This window comes from Brettanomyces bruxellensis, chromosome 7, assembly GCF_011074885.1.
Source record: "Brettanomyces bruxellensis chromosome 7, complete sequence".
In the NCBI taxonomy this organism is placed as follows: domain Eukaryota; kingdom Fungi; phylum Ascomycota; class Pichiomycetes; order Pichiales; family Pichiaceae; genus Brettanomyces; species Brettanomyces bruxellensis.
In genome coordinates this window covers 294,464-310,971 of record NC_054688.1, presented here as the reverse complement: position 1 = coordinate 310,971, position 16,508 = coordinate 294,464, and the positions used below count along the sequence as shown (strand labels likewise).

At 38.2% G+C, this 16,508-nt stretch overlaps 4 protein-coding genes across 4 annotated transcripts; 3 read left to right on the top strand and 1 right to left on the bottom strand.

Annotated features, from left to right (window-relative positions):
- Positions 1–1,920: 1,920 nt before the first annotated feature.
- On the top strand, positions 1,921–4,386 carry BRETT_004655 (uncharacterized protein; the record flags this gene model as incomplete). The annotated part of the gene is made up of 1 exon (XM_041283148.1): positions 1,921–4,386. One exon carries the CDS (start codon positions 1,921–1,923, stop codon positions 4,384–4,386), a length of 2,466 nt encoding a protein of 821 aa, XP_041136500.1.
- Positions 4,387–4,984: 598 nt separating this feature from the next.
- On the bottom strand, positions 4,985–6,214 carry PDA1 (alpha subunit of pyruvate dehydrogenase; the record flags this gene model as incomplete). Its single annotated transcript, XM_041283147.1, has 1 exon — positions 4,985–6,214. The coding sequence occupies one exon, from the start codon at positions 6,212–6,214 to the stop codon at positions 4,985–4,987; it is 1,230 nt and encodes a 409-aa protein (XP_041136499.1).
- An 897-nt stretch (positions 6,215–7,111) lies between these two features.
- BRETT_004653 (uncharacterized protein) lies at positions 7,112–13,615 on the top strand (the record flags this gene model as incomplete). Its single annotated transcript, XM_041283146.1, has 1 exon — positions 7,112–13,615. The coding sequence occupies one exon, from the start codon at positions 7,112–7,114 to the stop codon at positions 13,613–13,615; it is 6,504 nt and encodes a 2,167-aa protein (XP_041136498.1).
- A 208-nt stretch (positions 13,616–13,823) lies between these two features.
- Positions 13,824–16,314, top strand: RAD3 (TFIIH/NER complex ATP-dependent 5'-3' DNA helicase subunit; the record flags this gene model as incomplete). Its single annotated transcript, XM_041283145.1, has 2 exons — positions 13,824–13,828; positions 13,908–16,314. 2 exons carry the CDS (start codon positions 13,824–13,826, stop codon positions 16,312–16,314), a joined length of 2,412 nt encoding a protein of 803 aa, XP_041136497.1.
- Positions 16,315–16,508: the final 194 nt, after the last annotated feature.

Sequence of the window (16,508 nt, the reverse complement as noted above, 5' to 3'; positions counted from 1 at the left end):
TACAGATCTGATCTTTATTACAACAAAGAAAGTGATCTCAATTTGACTTGGTCTGTGTTCATGTGAAGCATTGCTATACTACTAATAATGGCAATCGATTGAAGGCTTAAAATAAACAGGAGCTAAGAAAAATATGTGATTTCAAAACCTGGAAATATTTTGCGTGATTAATATTATATCATATTCTTGCGCTCACCCTGGTACTATTAAGAAATGGTCGTCTGCTAATTGAACTTTAGTAATCCTCTATTATGATTTTTGAGACAAAGCTTTTGTTTACTGTTAAAACGCTTATCTATGCACAGTTAACTTTCAAAATGTGGGCACGGATTTTGTAGACAAAAGAATAATACTTTTTTAATAAAAGACATAATAAAAACAAATGTTACTAAAAACCCGATCAAATATCGATACAATTTTATGAAAAGGTGCGGTGCCGAGTTTAATACGTTACCCAGCAATGCACTTATTTCAATCAACGAACAACTTCAAATTTATTTAATGCGTAAGTAGAGTCATTTATATCTTAAAGTTTTCACAATTTTATGCGATTAATTTAGGATATTCTTCTTAACTAGTGCATTTGGACTTTTAAGGCTCCGAAAAGAAAGGATCGAAGAAGAAAGTATAAAGGATATCTGTCGTAATGGAAGTTGCGCAAGCTTAAAAACAAATCCTTATGGGTAGAATATACATTTTTTTAGGTACAAATAGGCTGTGTAGCTTTTTAGGTGCGACTATCGACGAATCCAATACAAATATACTAACGTATACTTTCGTGTCAACTTACAGAGCCTTGCAAAATAAATGGTTATAACGACAAAAAGCATTGAGATCAACGGGTCAATCACACTAACATGCAAATGTATATCAGATTATTTTGGTTTATTTCTTTTTATCCTCTAACTACTGTACATTTTAATTATTCTGCTTGAAAATTTTTGACAGCGAACAAATGTAATACTGAAAGAAAAAAGAAACGAAAACCAAATAAGTATTTCATTTCTTGCTCAGCAATACAAAGCACGTTCTATATTGAATGACTAAACGTTTAAGTAGTTGGATTTTTTCATGCAGACCGATCTATTTCTCACCTGGCCTCTCTTATTCATAGCGTGTTAAATAATATAGGTGCCATATTTACGAATTTGTTTTGCCTCATCTTGATAGCTGCTAACCTTTAGCTGCGTCTTTTTTTTTTGAAAACAATCTTCATTTCCTGTGTAACTTCAAATAAATATGGGTTTTTGCTTCTCTGGTATCTATTACGTTCATTAAAAAAGCAACTAACTTACAGGAACGTGTTGACCTGAACAGCAAAAAAAAAAAAAAAAAAAAAAACTGCTGCAAAAGTTCAAAAAAAAAAGCACTTAAAAAATAATATGCAAATGAGAAAAGAAGACTTGATTGCTACAGTTATTGAGATGTACATCATCTGTGACATAGTAGAGGAACTGACCAAATTTCTTAATCTGTAGCACAAGAAAGCTACTGAATAGTGGTCAAACTTTAAATATAAATGCTGGCTTCAATTGTATAATTAATGGTATTCTTAGGCGAAGTAAAAATATATATTTGTGCACATAAAGTTTTGGCCATCTATGATCTTTTGAGTGCCATAATTATTTGATCTCTCGAGACATACAGCGGACTGATATGTGGCTTAAAAGAAATAATTAATGGCAAGTAAAAGAAATTTATTTAACAATGGAAATGGAAGGAAGAAGGACAGGTAAGAAAGGAGGGAACTTTTTTTTTTGAAGCCGAAAAAAAGAAAGAGATAGCGTAGTTATCGCTCTGAGACGGCCCTCCTCGGTCACTCTTCCCAGAATTAATATATTCACGTTAATTACCAACATTCATAGGAAGTAATTCAATACTTTAAACCAATTGTGTTGAAAGCAAGTTATTGCCACCAATATGAGTGCAGATACCTCAAACAAAGAGACATTTCTCTCAAAATATGCAAACATTAACAAAGAATCAACTAAGTGGAAGTCGCCATTCAGACAGGGTAATCCAAATGTGCAGAATAGGACTTCTAAGACAATTGAAGGAGAGGATGTTGAGATGAATAAAATCAAGTTGGCTAAACGCAACTTGGGTGCGAAGAAAAGAGTGAAAAAGCTCAAGGAAAAAGTTGAAGATGTTGTTGATGATGCGGTGGACAAGATACAAGGCGTTGACCATGATGTATTGAATGAGGATGGCTCTGGCAAAACGGATAAGAAAAAGAGCTCTTTTTTGACTGAAAAAGGGGATGGAGAAGCCACAGAAAAGAGTGCTATTAGTGGTAAGGATTCCGTTGAAACAGATCACGTGAACACTGCCGTGACCGATGAGGAGCAAAAAGATTCAGCAAAGGGAGAGATAAAGAAAGAGGAATCTTTAAGCAATGAGAAGGACAAAGCAGCTAAAGTGCTTTCGGACTCTGAGGAGGAGGAGGTTGAACACTCCGAACTTGTGAATGCAATTGAGCAGCAAACAGAGGATCAACAGTCATTTGACAACATTGTTAGGGAAAGTCGGTTCGCCGATTCTTCATCTTCATCATCTTCCTCTTCATCTTCATCAGACAATATTTACAGGAAAAGGGGGACTGGTGATGTTCCTTTTACGGCAGAGTCCAGCGATTCAGATAGTGATATCGAACTTCTGTCTTCTCAGGACCCTCACCTAAAACAGTTTGGATTGAAGCCAAAGCTGTTGAGTAGATATATGAATAATGTTCAGATTGCGAGAAACTCATTGAACAAGAACAGGGTTTCAAGAAATCACGCATCTGTTGGTGTTGGTGCAGGGTTGTCTTTATCTGAAGCTGAGTTGATGGAAATTGCGAGAAAGCGTGTGCAACCACTTCTTAGCGAAGTCGATGCTTATGTGAAGAAGCAGAATAATACGGATCTCGAGCAGAAGAAGCAGGAGCATGCAGAATTCACAGAGAGAGATAAAACTAAAGTTCAACGACTTTTGGGAAGGTACAAAAATAAAATCTCGAAGGAGAATAAAAAGTTCGAGGAACAGCACAACAGAGAAATTTCTGTGATTGACGTCAAGGAAGAGCAAAGCAAGAGAGAAACAAATACATACATTGCCAACGTTAAGGATGCAATTGAAAAAGATGCCGAGGAAGCTAAGATAACAGAGGAAAATGCTCAGAAATTGCATGAGGATCATATTCAGCAAATTATATCTGATTCCGATGAAACAAAAAAGCAAAAGTTGGACGCTTTAGAAGGTGTCAAAGAGTCTAAGAACAAGGAAACTGCTGATGCAGCAAAATTTGATGAAGATGGTCAAGCTTTACAGCAGGAAGCAGACACGAAAGAAAAGGAGTTGCAAGATAGAAATGTGCAAATTGAGGAGATTGTGAAAAAGCTTAAGGTCGCTATTGCTGCCAAACATTCGAGTGTCAACGAGACTCGTGATGCTGTTAAGCGGAAGAAGATGTTTGCTCGTTCATTAACAATCCTCAGCCTAAAGCAAGGCCGAGCTGAATCGAACAATAATGTGCTCAGAAGCCATTTGAATACTATAAGAAAGCAGGTTGAAGAACATAAGGAAAAGCTGGACGAACTTTCTAAAATTTCCAAGGAAAAGCTTCCAGCACAGCGTAAGGAAGCAATCTCTGCAAAGGAAGACTGGGAGGCATATTCGAGAGAGGTTAAGGGAAGAGAAGCCAAAAAGCAAGAGGAGATCAGGGTCAAAAATGCAGAAGAGAGAAAAAGATTAAAGGAGGAGGCAGAACTAAAGAGAACCCAGGAGGAAGAGAGCAGAAAAATTGAACTTGAGGAATCGAAAAAGAGGATCGAGCACAAGAAGCTAATCATCCTGCAGCAGAAAGAAGAGCAGAAAAAAATTAAAGAGGAAAGGAAGAATCAGAAGAAACTGGAAAGGCTTAAGTCAAAAAGGCACTCTTTCGGTCTTAATTTTGCAAGTCTCGGAGCCGGCATTGGATTAGGTGGAGCTGCTATTGCAGGTAAAACTGCAGAAACAGGTGTTAAGGCAACAAAGGGTACGATTGAGCTTTCGGGTCAGGCTGGAAAGCAAATATCCAACCTTGCGGAGACTCATTCAAAGTCTGTTTCAAAACCAAAGACAGATACAGAGCCTTTTACTGCTGAAGTAAACGAAACTTCCGCAATAAATGATGCAAGCAATGCCGCTCCAAAAGAATCACGTACGACGGAAGAGACTGAGACTGAATCTTTGGAATCTCGGCGTTCGAAATCGAATCCAGTATTTACGGAAGTTGTTGATGCAAGATCGACTGTTGCACCTTCCACAATGGCACCAAGTTCCTATGATGAGGTTGTTTCGTACGAACCGATTTCGAAGGAAGAGTATGAGGCACATAAGGAGGATCCAAATTATATGGTTTTATGATTCTTGAGGAATCGTGACTTTTTTTTCAACGTTTTTATTACTTGAGTTTATTGTACGGCATCCAGCTATATTTTTCTATTTATATGATTATTTTTATTTTACTAGTTTGTGTGTATCCATATTTTGTTATTAAATGAATGTGATTCATTCTCAGCAGGATGTTGTAGCTAGTGGTTAGCTAGTTTAGTATTTCAAGTGTCGAAGTTTCCCTACCAAGATTAGAAGTGGCAGTCACTGGTGCAGGGAAGGCTTTAAAAACTTTTTCAGTGCTGACCTGGTGATAATACGAGGTCCTAAGCAAACTGTACAGTACCTTTACAAACAAGAGGCATAATAAAAAGCAAATTTTTGACATTCAAATAACAGCCAAGTGAAATATAACGTAAAAATTCATATTTCAATAGGCATAAAAGAAAATATATAAGAAAAAAATAGAGAGAGAGAAAGTTCAAATAAATCAAGTATAAAAAGAGAAAGGAAAACCGAGTTTATCATAAAATGGCAAGCATTTGCAAGATCCGACAATTCAAAGGACTAGGATAGCCGTGGATACTTACGAGCGCATGGATGCATCAATGGCAATTGATTAATCTAGCAATTACCTGTAAGCAAAGCCCTTCTTGGCAAATGACCAAGAGTCTTCTCTAATTCTGCCTCTCAAGACAGGAATCTCACTGCCAGGAACGTAGACATCCTCAAACAAGATATCCATCTTAGCCTCTGGTGCAGGAGCAGCATCAGCCTCCTTAACCTGGGAGTCGACGTATGCTCTAGCGTCCTTGTCGAACTGCTTAACCTCCTTCTCAGTTGCAATACCCCAGTCGATCATGTGCTGCTTCAAGTGAGCAACAGGATCTCTCTTGGATCTGACAGACTTGACCTCTTCCCTAGTTCTGTAAGAGGTACCTGGGTCAGACATAGAGTGACCAGCGTACCTGTAGGTTTCAAACTCAATAACCAATGGTCCCTTACCTTGAGCAACCCAGTCCTTGGCGAATTTGGCTGCCTGATAGGTGGCCAGGATGTTCATACCATTGACCTTCAAACCTGGAATGTACTGACCTCTCTTGTAGTAATCGGTCAGAGCAGAAGATCTCTGGATGGAGGTACCCATACCGTATTTGTTGTTTTCACAGGCATAGACCACAGGAAGGTTCCACAACTTGGCCATGTTGAAAGATTCGGCAACCTGACCTTGGTTGGCCGCACCATCACCGTACAATGTGAAGCAACAGTTCTTGTCACCTCTGTAGTGATGAGCAAAAGCCAAACCAGTACCCAAAGGAACTTGGGCACCAACAATACCGTTACCACCGTAGAATCCCTTGCCGTACATATGCATGGAACCACCTTTACCGTACGAAACACCGCATCTCTTACCCATCAACTCACCCATGACCTCCTTGACGGAAGCACCTCTCATGTATGTGAAACCGTGACATCTGTAAGACGTGATAATATCGTCCTGCTTGGTGATGGCATTCTCAATACCAACAGCAATAGCCTCCTGACCAGTGGACATGTGGCAAAAACCTCTGATCTTCTTAGCCTTGTACAAACCATCGGCAGACATTTCCATTCTTCTAATGGTAACCATATCCTTGTACATCTTGACCAACCGGCTTTTTTCGGTATCGTATGTCAATTCTGGTGGGTCCAACATGTAACCCTCGAAGGAATCAGCTGGAAGTTCCACTCTGACTGTTTCCTTGTCAATTGGCTCTCCCTTGGTGTTGGCGTGAACCTCTGTGGCCAAAGTCCTGAGGATCTGGTTGCGAGGAAGTGCTCTTGTGCAAGCAACTCTAAGGTTTGATCCTAATCTAAGCATGATGGTATTCTTGGCGATTGGGTTTAACGTTAATATAGTGATATGTTGGCGTTAGTGTTCTCTAAATGAAGTATCCCGTTGTGGGGTAGTGTGCGGGGTAAGTCCTTGTGTAGTGAAAATGCTGTTTAACAAAAAGATAAAGGCAAAGCGCAGGCTGGAAAATTAAGTCGATACAAAACAGCTGTTCGAACTAAACTGTTTTCACCTTTAGATAATCGATGGTCTTTGAAATGAAATAGTAATAAAGCGACAGGCCAACTATATGAGAACTCTCTAATAAAGAAGAAAAAAGTGATGGGAAAAGTAAAGGAAAAGAAAAATGGGGGGTTGTGGGGAAAACAAGGAAAGATAAAGAGAAGCGGAAATTTGAGAGCCAATTTTAAAATCCAGCTGGTGCCGGCCAAAAAAAAATATCATAATAACGCTTTCACAGAAACGAGAAATTCCCGTTTTTCACTGGGGAAGCACAATGAAGTCGGGCCTAAAAAATCAATTGGAATAATGGACGGAGCTTTTCTCCACTCATTTTCACCGCCCGCGGCGGACTGCTGCTGCCTACTTGCTTCGGAGGGGATCCACCCTTCTGAAAATTTAGTCGATCGTCCAGGTTGTGTTCCAAAAAAATATTTTTCTTTCCAAGAATCAGTTTACGGATGTATACCAAGTGTTATTTTACCTTTACATCCTTACCCATTTATTGAAAAAAAAAAATACTGTTCTAGAAGCAAGATTTGTAGAGAACCGATTAACTAACAACATATGATTTCTTTTCTTTCATTGAAGGCATTCAGATACATCAATTCAATACTTTGATAGATAATAGGTAATAGAATATTATTATAAATATTGGAATTTTTTCCCCCATTTTTTTGATCACGGAAGCACCTTTCACCGCAGATGTCCGGATATAAGTATAATGAGATAGCCAACAAGGTACTGAGAACAGATAAGCATTTATTAGATGAAGATGCCTTACAAGAGAGAAACAGAAAGATAAATACTTTGCCGCAGTCTGTTGTTGGTGAGATATCTGTAAAGGATATGGGGACTAGAGTTTCTTCTAGCGATAAAAGATTAAACAGAGAGGAGATCGAGAAGGAGATAAACAATTACGAGAATAAAGAGCACGGTAAAGGAGAAAATGATGATAAATCTGGAAGGCATCGATTGGAAAAGAGAGCAAGAGTTAACCACAATGTTTTGAACTCAAATATTGAGCAGTACAACTACTACCCTTCCACAGATAACAATAGAGAAACTCTTTCCAGAATTTTGAGCTGGTGTTCAAATCAATTAAACAATGATCTTCCAGATGATGTGGTAAGATCCCTTGGTGATGTTATAATTCAAATAATGAAATCTGATGCTCTTGAGGCAAAGGAAAAGCTTTCTAAGATAAATGCGGCTCTTCAACATAGTATTTCAGATGAAGATTTCCAAAACATACTAGAACTATGTGCATCTATTACTGATTACCACGCAAAAGATAGCGGAAATTTAAGTGGTGAGGGAGAATCTGGGTCTGTGAGTGATGAAGAGTCTGAATTCAGCGATTCCGATGATGCAAGTAGTTCTGGTGAAAGTGAAAGCTCATCCTCTGAATCTCTACAGAACGCCTCCGATGTAGAAAAAGAGAAAGGTGGCTTTCTCAGACCACATGATCTTAGAAATGAGGATATTGTGATACTTGACGGTGACAAAATGGCTGAAAAGCAGAAGGTGGATATAAAATCAGTGGATCAGTTGTGGCTCGCCAGAGAGTTTGCTAAATTGTTCCCAACTTCTGATTCTTACAAGCATTCGGAGATGGCAAAACAAGTTAGGAACTGGCTCCATTCACTTTTCGAGCAGAAAATGGACGTTATAAAATTTCGGCAGCTTCTTTTGGGATTATTCAATTATGAAAATAATGATTGGATAAACATGTTTCTTTCAAATCGTGTCACGATATATTACGGACTCAGACTTTCAGAGATCGCACCGTCAGATGGTGATAAGAAGCAGAAGTTGTTTGAAGAGATGGATAAGGCTGGTTTTAAAAGTTTAGTCTTAGAGTACGATGACTCACTTAAAAGAGCGTCAGAAGATAAGGATGAGGATGTTCGTTCTTTGAAAAAACAAAAATTGTCAGATGAAGATAAGGAGAAACCTAAAAATGCAAAGCTGCCCAAATATGTCGATCTTAACAATCTTATTTTTGATCAAGGTTCACATCTTCTTACAGCAAATGAGTTCAAACTACCGAATGGCTCTTTTAGGAGACTCAAGAAAAGCTGGGAAGAAGTCCATATACCACCTCCTAAATCTGCCATTTCCACATTTAAGGGACGTCTAGTTTTGATTAAGGATTTACCCGAATGGGCTCAGCAGGCCTTCCCCTCAAATGAGACAAAAAGCTTAAATGTAATCCAATCCAAGGTGTATCCAACGGCATTTTTGGATGACGCTAATATTTTAATGTGTGCACCAACAGGTGCAGGTAAGACTAATGTTGCCATGCTAACCGTCTTACGCTTGCTGTCAAAGCATATGGATAAGAATTTACATTTAAGATTGAACGACTTTAAGATTGTTTACATTGCACCTTTGAAAGCCTTGGTTCAAGAGCAGGTCCGAGAGTTCCGCAGACGATTGCAATATTTAGGGATAACAGTGAATGAGTTGACCGGTGACTCTAATTTAACTAAGCATCAAATTGCCTCTACCCAGATATTAGTGACAACACCTGAGAAATGGGATGTGATCACAAGAAAGAATAACGATGCCTCGTATATTAAGTTTGTCAAGCTCATCATTATTGATGAAATACACCTTTTACATGATGCAAGAGGTCCTGTAATCGAGAATATCGTGGCTAGAACATTGAGAAGCTCGGATGATGAAAACAAAGTACGGCTTGTTGGATTGTCAGCTACGCTTCCAAATTATGAGGACGTGGCTGAATTTTTACATGTGGAGGAAAGAAACGGGCTTTTTTACTTTGACCAAAGCTATAGGCCTTGCCCATTAGCACAACAGTTTATTGGTATAACTGAGAAAAAATCATTGAAGAAGTATCAGGCACTGAACGACGCTTGCTACGAAAAAGTTATTGAAAGCTTGACCCATAATCAGCAGGTAATTGTGTTTGTTCATTCAAGAAAAGAGACGGCCAAAACCGCCAAGTATATTGCCGATAAGATTGTGGAAAATGAGTCTCTAGCGAAATTAATACACTTGTCTACAGGAGCACAAGAAATTCTTCGATCAGAAACTGAGGATGCCTCCAGTAACGGATTAAAAGCAGTTATGCCAATGGGATTTGGTATTCATCATGCTGGAATGAGTCGAAAAGATAGAACTACTGTGGAGGATTTATTTGCGCAGGGATATTTAAAAGTATTAGTTTCTACTGCCACATTGGCATGGGGTGTGAATCTTCCTGCACATACAGTTATAATCAAGGGAACGATGATTTATTCCCCAGCTGATGGTACTTGGGTTGAACTTTCGGCTCAGGATATTTTGCAAATGCTTGGTCGTGCTGGAAGACCACGTTACGATTCGAATGGTGAAGGTATTATCATTACATCTCAAAATGAAGTTAAATACTATCTTGCTATTTTGAACCAGCAGCTTCCAATTGAGTCGCAAATGGCATCAAGGCTTGCTGATAGTATTAATGCGGAAATTGTATCTGGCAGGATCAATTCCTTGGAAGATTGTGTTGATTGGTTTGAATACACTTATCTATTTGTTAGAATGAAGCACAACAAAGCATTATATCGAGTTGGACCTGGATATGATGATGATACATTTGATTTACAGCGAAGAAGAAGAGATCTTGCGTATTCTGCCCTGGTGATATTGGCACGTAATGGGCTTGTCAAATATGATTACGAAAATGATATTGTTATTTCAACAGATTTGGGTAGAGTGGCATCATACTTTTATATATCGTATCAAAGTATTAAGGAGTATGATAGGAAGTTAAATCCTTATATGAGTGAGATAGAGCTTTTCCAAGTTTTTTCTGCCAGCGAGGAGTTCAAATATTTGCATGTCAGGGATGAAGAGAAAGATGAATTAAAGAAATTAATGGACAACGCACCGATTCCGATAAATGAGTCTCCAGAAGATTCATTAGCCAAGGTCAATGTTCTTTTGCAGGCATATATATCCAGGTTATCACTTGATGGATTTGCCCTAATGGCAGATATGATATACGTTGTTCAAAGTGCTGGACGTCTTTTTCGTGCGATGTTGGAACTTGTAAAGAGGAAGAAATGGGCTGAGGTCTCCCGTTTACTCCTAGATATATGTAAAATGGTTGAAAATCGTATGTGGTTGACTAACTCGCCACTAAGACAATATCCGAATGTTCCAAAAGGTTTGGTTCGTACAACAGAACGTTCATTGACACCCTGGAGGCAATACTTAGCTTTAAATAGCGAGAGAGAAGTTATTGAAGGAATGAAAGCTCAGAGTTATGGAAATCTTGCTTATCAACTTCTTTTAAAGTTTCCTAAAATTTCAGTGAGTTCATCTGTGCTGCCCATTACAGCTTCATTGATGAGGATTCAATTAGAACTCGTTCCACAATGGAAATGGGACGTTGATATTCATGGTTACAGCCAATCTTTTACCGTATTTGTTGAGGATGGGGATTCAAATAATCTTCTATTTACGACATCTCTGATTGTTCAGAAAAAGCACATAAACGAGCCACATTTTATTGAATGCACTTTAAATTTTGTTGATCGGCTTCAGCATAATTTATTTGTATCTGTCATCAGTGATAGTTGGATTGGTTCTATTACAAGAAAGCCGATTATACTTAGTGGTTTAATTATGCCGAAAAGATTTCCTGCACCAACGCCACTTTTGGATTGCCCCCTTGTGCCTGTGAATGTATTCGGTGCTTCTGCTCTTAAGAATTTGTTTGATTTTAAATTCTTCAACAAATTCCAGTCCCAGGTCTTTGGGTCCTTGTATGATGAGGAAGAAAGCATTCTTTTTTGCTGTTCCAAGGGAAATGGAAAAACAACCGCGTCAATGTTAGCTTTATTAAGCCACTGGAAAAATGGAAAGGGTAGAGCCGTTTATCTTAATCCAATACAACCGGAAATTGATCAACTATACAAGGAATGGAAGGCGAAGTTAGCAAAGTTTGCTGTAAAAAAAAGCATTGCTAAGTTGACAAATGATTTGTCCTCCAATCTCAAAATCCTAGCATCAAGTCATTTAATTTTTGCAACTCCGAAACAGTTTGATGTTCTCACTAGACGTTGGAAAAAGAGGAAAAATGTACAGAGCATTGAACTACTTATTTGCGATAATTGCCATTTGATTGGAGATGCGCGAGAAGGTGCCATTTACGAAAATGTGCTAAGCCGTGTACGATTCATGGCATTAAACCTAGAGAAACCTGTAAGAATAATTGCAATCGGCTCTTCTCTAGCTAGTCCTCGTGATTTTGCTGAATGGTTAGGTATACATAAAAAAAATATATTTGACTTCAGTTCAAGGGATCGCGTTTTCCCATTAAAGGTGACTTTCGAGAAAATAGAAGTTTTGCATAATCCATCAGCAATTGAATGCATGATGTCACCAGTTTATAAACAGGTTCAAGATATGGATGATAGTATAGGCGAACAGAAGGCAGTTATTTTTGTTTCGACACGTAAAGAATGTGTGAATATATCCACAGCATTTATAGAGAGGTTGGCGTCTTACGGAAATTCTTGGTTGAAAGCGGAGGAGGATTCAATTAAAAAGTACGTGGGGCGGATTAAGGATAGTTCTTTAAAAGCATCTATTATGTACGGAATTGGCTTTTATTATGATGGTATGTTGCGTTTGGATAAGCTGCTTGTTGAAGGTCTCTTTAAGGCAGGTGCATTATCTTGTCTTATTGCTACTAAAAGTACCACTTGTTGGTGTCCATCTGGAAATCTCATCGTGGTTATGGGTACAAAAGATTATATTGGAAGAGATCATTGTTATGTTGACTATTCAGTTAGTGATCTTTTTGAAATGATCGGTCTTGCAAGAAACACCAATAGCGAATATTCCAGAGCAGTTGTTCTTACGAACAGTGATGAAATTGAATACTACAAAAAAGTGATCGGGGAATCGCTCCCAATGGAGAGCAACCTGAACAAATTTATCATTGATTTTTTGCTAAACGAAATAAGTACAGGGTTGATCAAAAATCGTCAGCAGTGTGTTGACTGGATCACATACAGTTATTTTTACCGAAGATTACAGTTAAATCCTTCATACTATGATCTGGGAAGCGTTTCGGCAGGTAGCCTTTCCGAGTTTTTGTCGGAGCTTGTTGAAAATTCGTTGAAGAAGTTGTCGGATGGGAAATTGATAGAGCTCAATATTGATGATGACCTTTCTGAAGATGACGGCGATTATAACGATGAAGGAGATCAGAAGGTGGAAATAAGTCCATTGAACGGATGTATGATAGCAGCTTATTATAATATTTCTTTCATTACAATGCAATTGTTTTGCAGCTCGCTAGATGGGAAAACTAGGCTCAAGAAAATGCTTGAAGTGATTAGCTCTGCATCTGAATTTGACGATATCACTATCCGTGGAGATGACGACGGAATATTAAATAGGTTGTATTCGGCTTTACCGGTAAAATGGTCGAATGGTGTGAACTTTCATTCTCCTGCCTTTAAGGCATTTATATTGCTTCAGGCTCACTTCTCACGGTTGAATCTTCCTCCTGATCTACGAGCTGATTTGAAAAAGATTCTCTCAAAAATAACGGATGTGTTATATGCTGCTATCGATTATTTATCCTCGGAAGGTTGTCTCAATGCATTGAATGCCATGGATATATTTCAGATGGTTATTCAGGGACTATGGAATAGTGATAATAGCCTCAAGCAGGTTCCATTCTTCGGAACAACAATTTTGGACAGATGCAAAAAGTTGAATGTCGAAACTGTATATGATATCATGGCCCTTGAGGATGAAGAGCGTGATGAGTTATTGAATGGCTTGTCCGATAGACAGATTGAAAGCGTTGCAACGTTTGTTAATCAATATCCTAATTTGGATGTAACTTATAAACTTGACCTAAATAAGCCCTTGAGAGTCAACGAAGAGAGAGAGATTACTTTACAGATTGATAGGGATGAAGATCCAGAGGATCTCACGATTATTTCTTCGAATTATCCATTCAAAGGGGAAGAAAAATGGTGGATAGTAATCGGAGAACCTGAAAGTAAGCGCCTATACGGTATCAGAAAATTAATACTAGATAAGCAGACTCAGACTGTTAAGATGAATTTCTCCATTGCCGAGCCAGGGAAACACGACTTAGCCATTTGGTGTGTTTGTAATGCCTATGTTGATGCCGATAAGCAGATCATGATTGAAAATGTTAAAGTTGAGTGAATAGTTGTATAATAGGAATAGATCTGAATTGTGTTATTATAAAAAAAATTGATAAAAATTTAAATAGAGCCAAAAAGGTAGATTTATTTTGAGAACGCAGAGTTGAAAAGCGATGCGATTGCTTTCAGATCAACTCTTGACCCAAAGACAGGTTATACAGGTGATATACATTTAACGCTTATATTACTCGATAATAGATTTACTGATAATGAAGTATGTACTTGATTGATTTATTCATAGTATTTAAATTTACTTTTTTACTAACAAAGGCAAATATTTGTTGATGAATTAGGTTTTTTATCGATGATCTTCCAATACTTTTTCCGTATCCAAAGATTTATCCAGAGCAATATGCATACATGTGTGATGTGAAGAAGTGCATAGATGTTGGTGGTAATGGTGTGTTGGAGATGCCCTCTGGAACGGGTAAAACTATTGCACTATTAGCCTTGTCAGTGGCTTATCAGATGTACTACCCAGAGCATAGGAAGATAATATATTGTTCACGTACCATGTCAGAAATTGAGAAGGCGTTAATTGAATTGGAAAAGCTAATGGACTACAGGGCAAAGGAACTAGGACATGTGGAGAATTTCAGAGGATTAGGCTTGACAAGTAGAAAGAACCTATGTTTACATCCAGTAGTTGGAAAAGAAAAGAAGGGTACAGTGGTTGATGAGATGTGTCGACGTTTGACCAATGGTCAACTTGGAGAGAAAGTGAGAGCTGGCGAGGCAAATGCAGATGAGCTTTGTTCTTGGCATGAGAAACTATATGAAAAGGATCCCGCAAATTTGATTCCACCAGGTGTTTATTCCTTTCAGCAACTTTTGGACTACTGCAAGCAAGAAGGAACTTGTCCATACTTTACTGTTCGTCGAATGATGCCCCTCTGTAATATTGTTATTTATTCTTATCACTATATTATAGATCCAAAAGTTGCTGTTAGAGTTTCGAAAGATTTATCAAAAGATAGTATAGTGATATTTGACGAGGCCCATAATATAGATAATGTTTGTATTGAAGCTTTATCCATGGATATAGATGAGGATATGCTGCAAAGAGCAACACGTGGTGCAAACGATCTTAGCCGGAAGGTTGATCAAGTTAAAAAAGTGGATAGCTCGAGGTTACAGGATGAATATGAAAAGCTCGTTGCAGGACTTAGAGAATCTGATATGCTGAAGGAATCTGAGGAGCCTTTCATGGAAAATCCGATCTTACCTTCCGATGTCTTGCAGGAAGCTATACCTGGAAGTATAAGACGAGCTGAGCATTTTATCTCGTTTATGAAAAGATTTATAGAATATTTGAAAACTCGGATGAAAGTGTTGCATGTTATTTCCGAAACGCCAACCTCTTTTCTTCAACATTTAAAGCAGCTAACATACATTGATAGAAAGCCACTTAGATTTTGTTCAGAACGTCTTTCTATGCTTGTGAGAACATTAGAAGTCACTGATATCGAAGAGTTCACCTCTCTCAAGGACATAGCAACATTTGCAACTTTAGTTTCAACATATGAGAATGGATTTATGCTTATATTGGAGCCATACGAGACAGAAAATGCAACAGTTCCGAACCCAATATTGAGGTTCACCTGCATGGATGCATCAATTGCAATTAAGCCCGTGTTTGATCGATTTCCGTCTGTTGTTATTACTTCCGGTACTATATCTCCACTTGATATGTATCCTAGGATGTTAAACTTTGACACTGTGGTTCAAGAATCTTACGCTATGACTTTGGATCGAAGAGCATTCTTACCTCTGATAGTCACCAAGGGTTCTGATCAAGTGGCTATTTCTTCTCGGTTTGAGATCAGAAACGATCCTAGTGTGGTCAGAAATTATGGAACTTTGCTCATGGAGTTCGTCAAGATTACACCTGATGGAATGGTTGTCTTCTTTCCCTCATATTTGTATATGGAAAGTATCATATCTATGTGGCAAGGTATGGGTATTTTAGATGAAGTCTGGAAATACAAATTGATTCTAGTGGAAACTCCAGATGCTCAAGAAACTGCATTGGCATTGGAAACTTACAGAAAAGCGTGCTTAAATGGTCGAGGCGCTGTATTACTTTCTGTTGCTCGTGGTAAGGTTTCCGAGGGTATCGATTTTGATCATTACTACGGACGAACTGTTCTTATGATAGGAATTCCTTTCCAATATACTGAATCCAGAATTCTCAAGGCTAGGCTTGAATTTTTGAGAGATAACTATCAAATTCGTGAAAATGATTTTCTTTCCTTTGATGCCATGAGACATGCCGCACAGTGCTTGGGACGTGTCCTTAGGGGAAAAGATGATTATGGTGTAATGGTGCTTGCAGATCGAAGATTCCTAAGAAAGAGGAGTCAGCTTCCTAAATGGATAGCCCAGGGATTGTTGGATGCAAATGTGAATTTATCTACAGATATGGCAATTGCTGCTGCGAAAAAGTTTTTGAGAACTGCAGCACAACCTTTAAATCCAAAGGATCAGGAAAAAGGTGTTTCGGTTTGGAACATAGAACAGCTTCGAAGCTATCAAAAGCAGCAGAAAAAGATAAACGATGCAAATGGATTAAATGATGCCGATAGTATGAGCGATAATATGGATGTCACATCAGAAAATGATTCAAATAAAGATGATCACAAGAATGACTTCAATAATAATGAAAAGTCAACTGCTGATATCATTCAAACCACTGCATAAACTTCACTTCTATCTGATATGATATGTACAGGAAAGATGATAGTCCAAAAGGATACGAATAAAATAATAAGAAAAGGTAATCATCCTTAAACATCAGTTGATGTTTTTAACAAAGCTGTTTGGATAAAGGCAAACCGGCAAGGTATGGCCTCGGCTACTAATGAGTATATTGCGGTGGTGTATATAAAGTAACG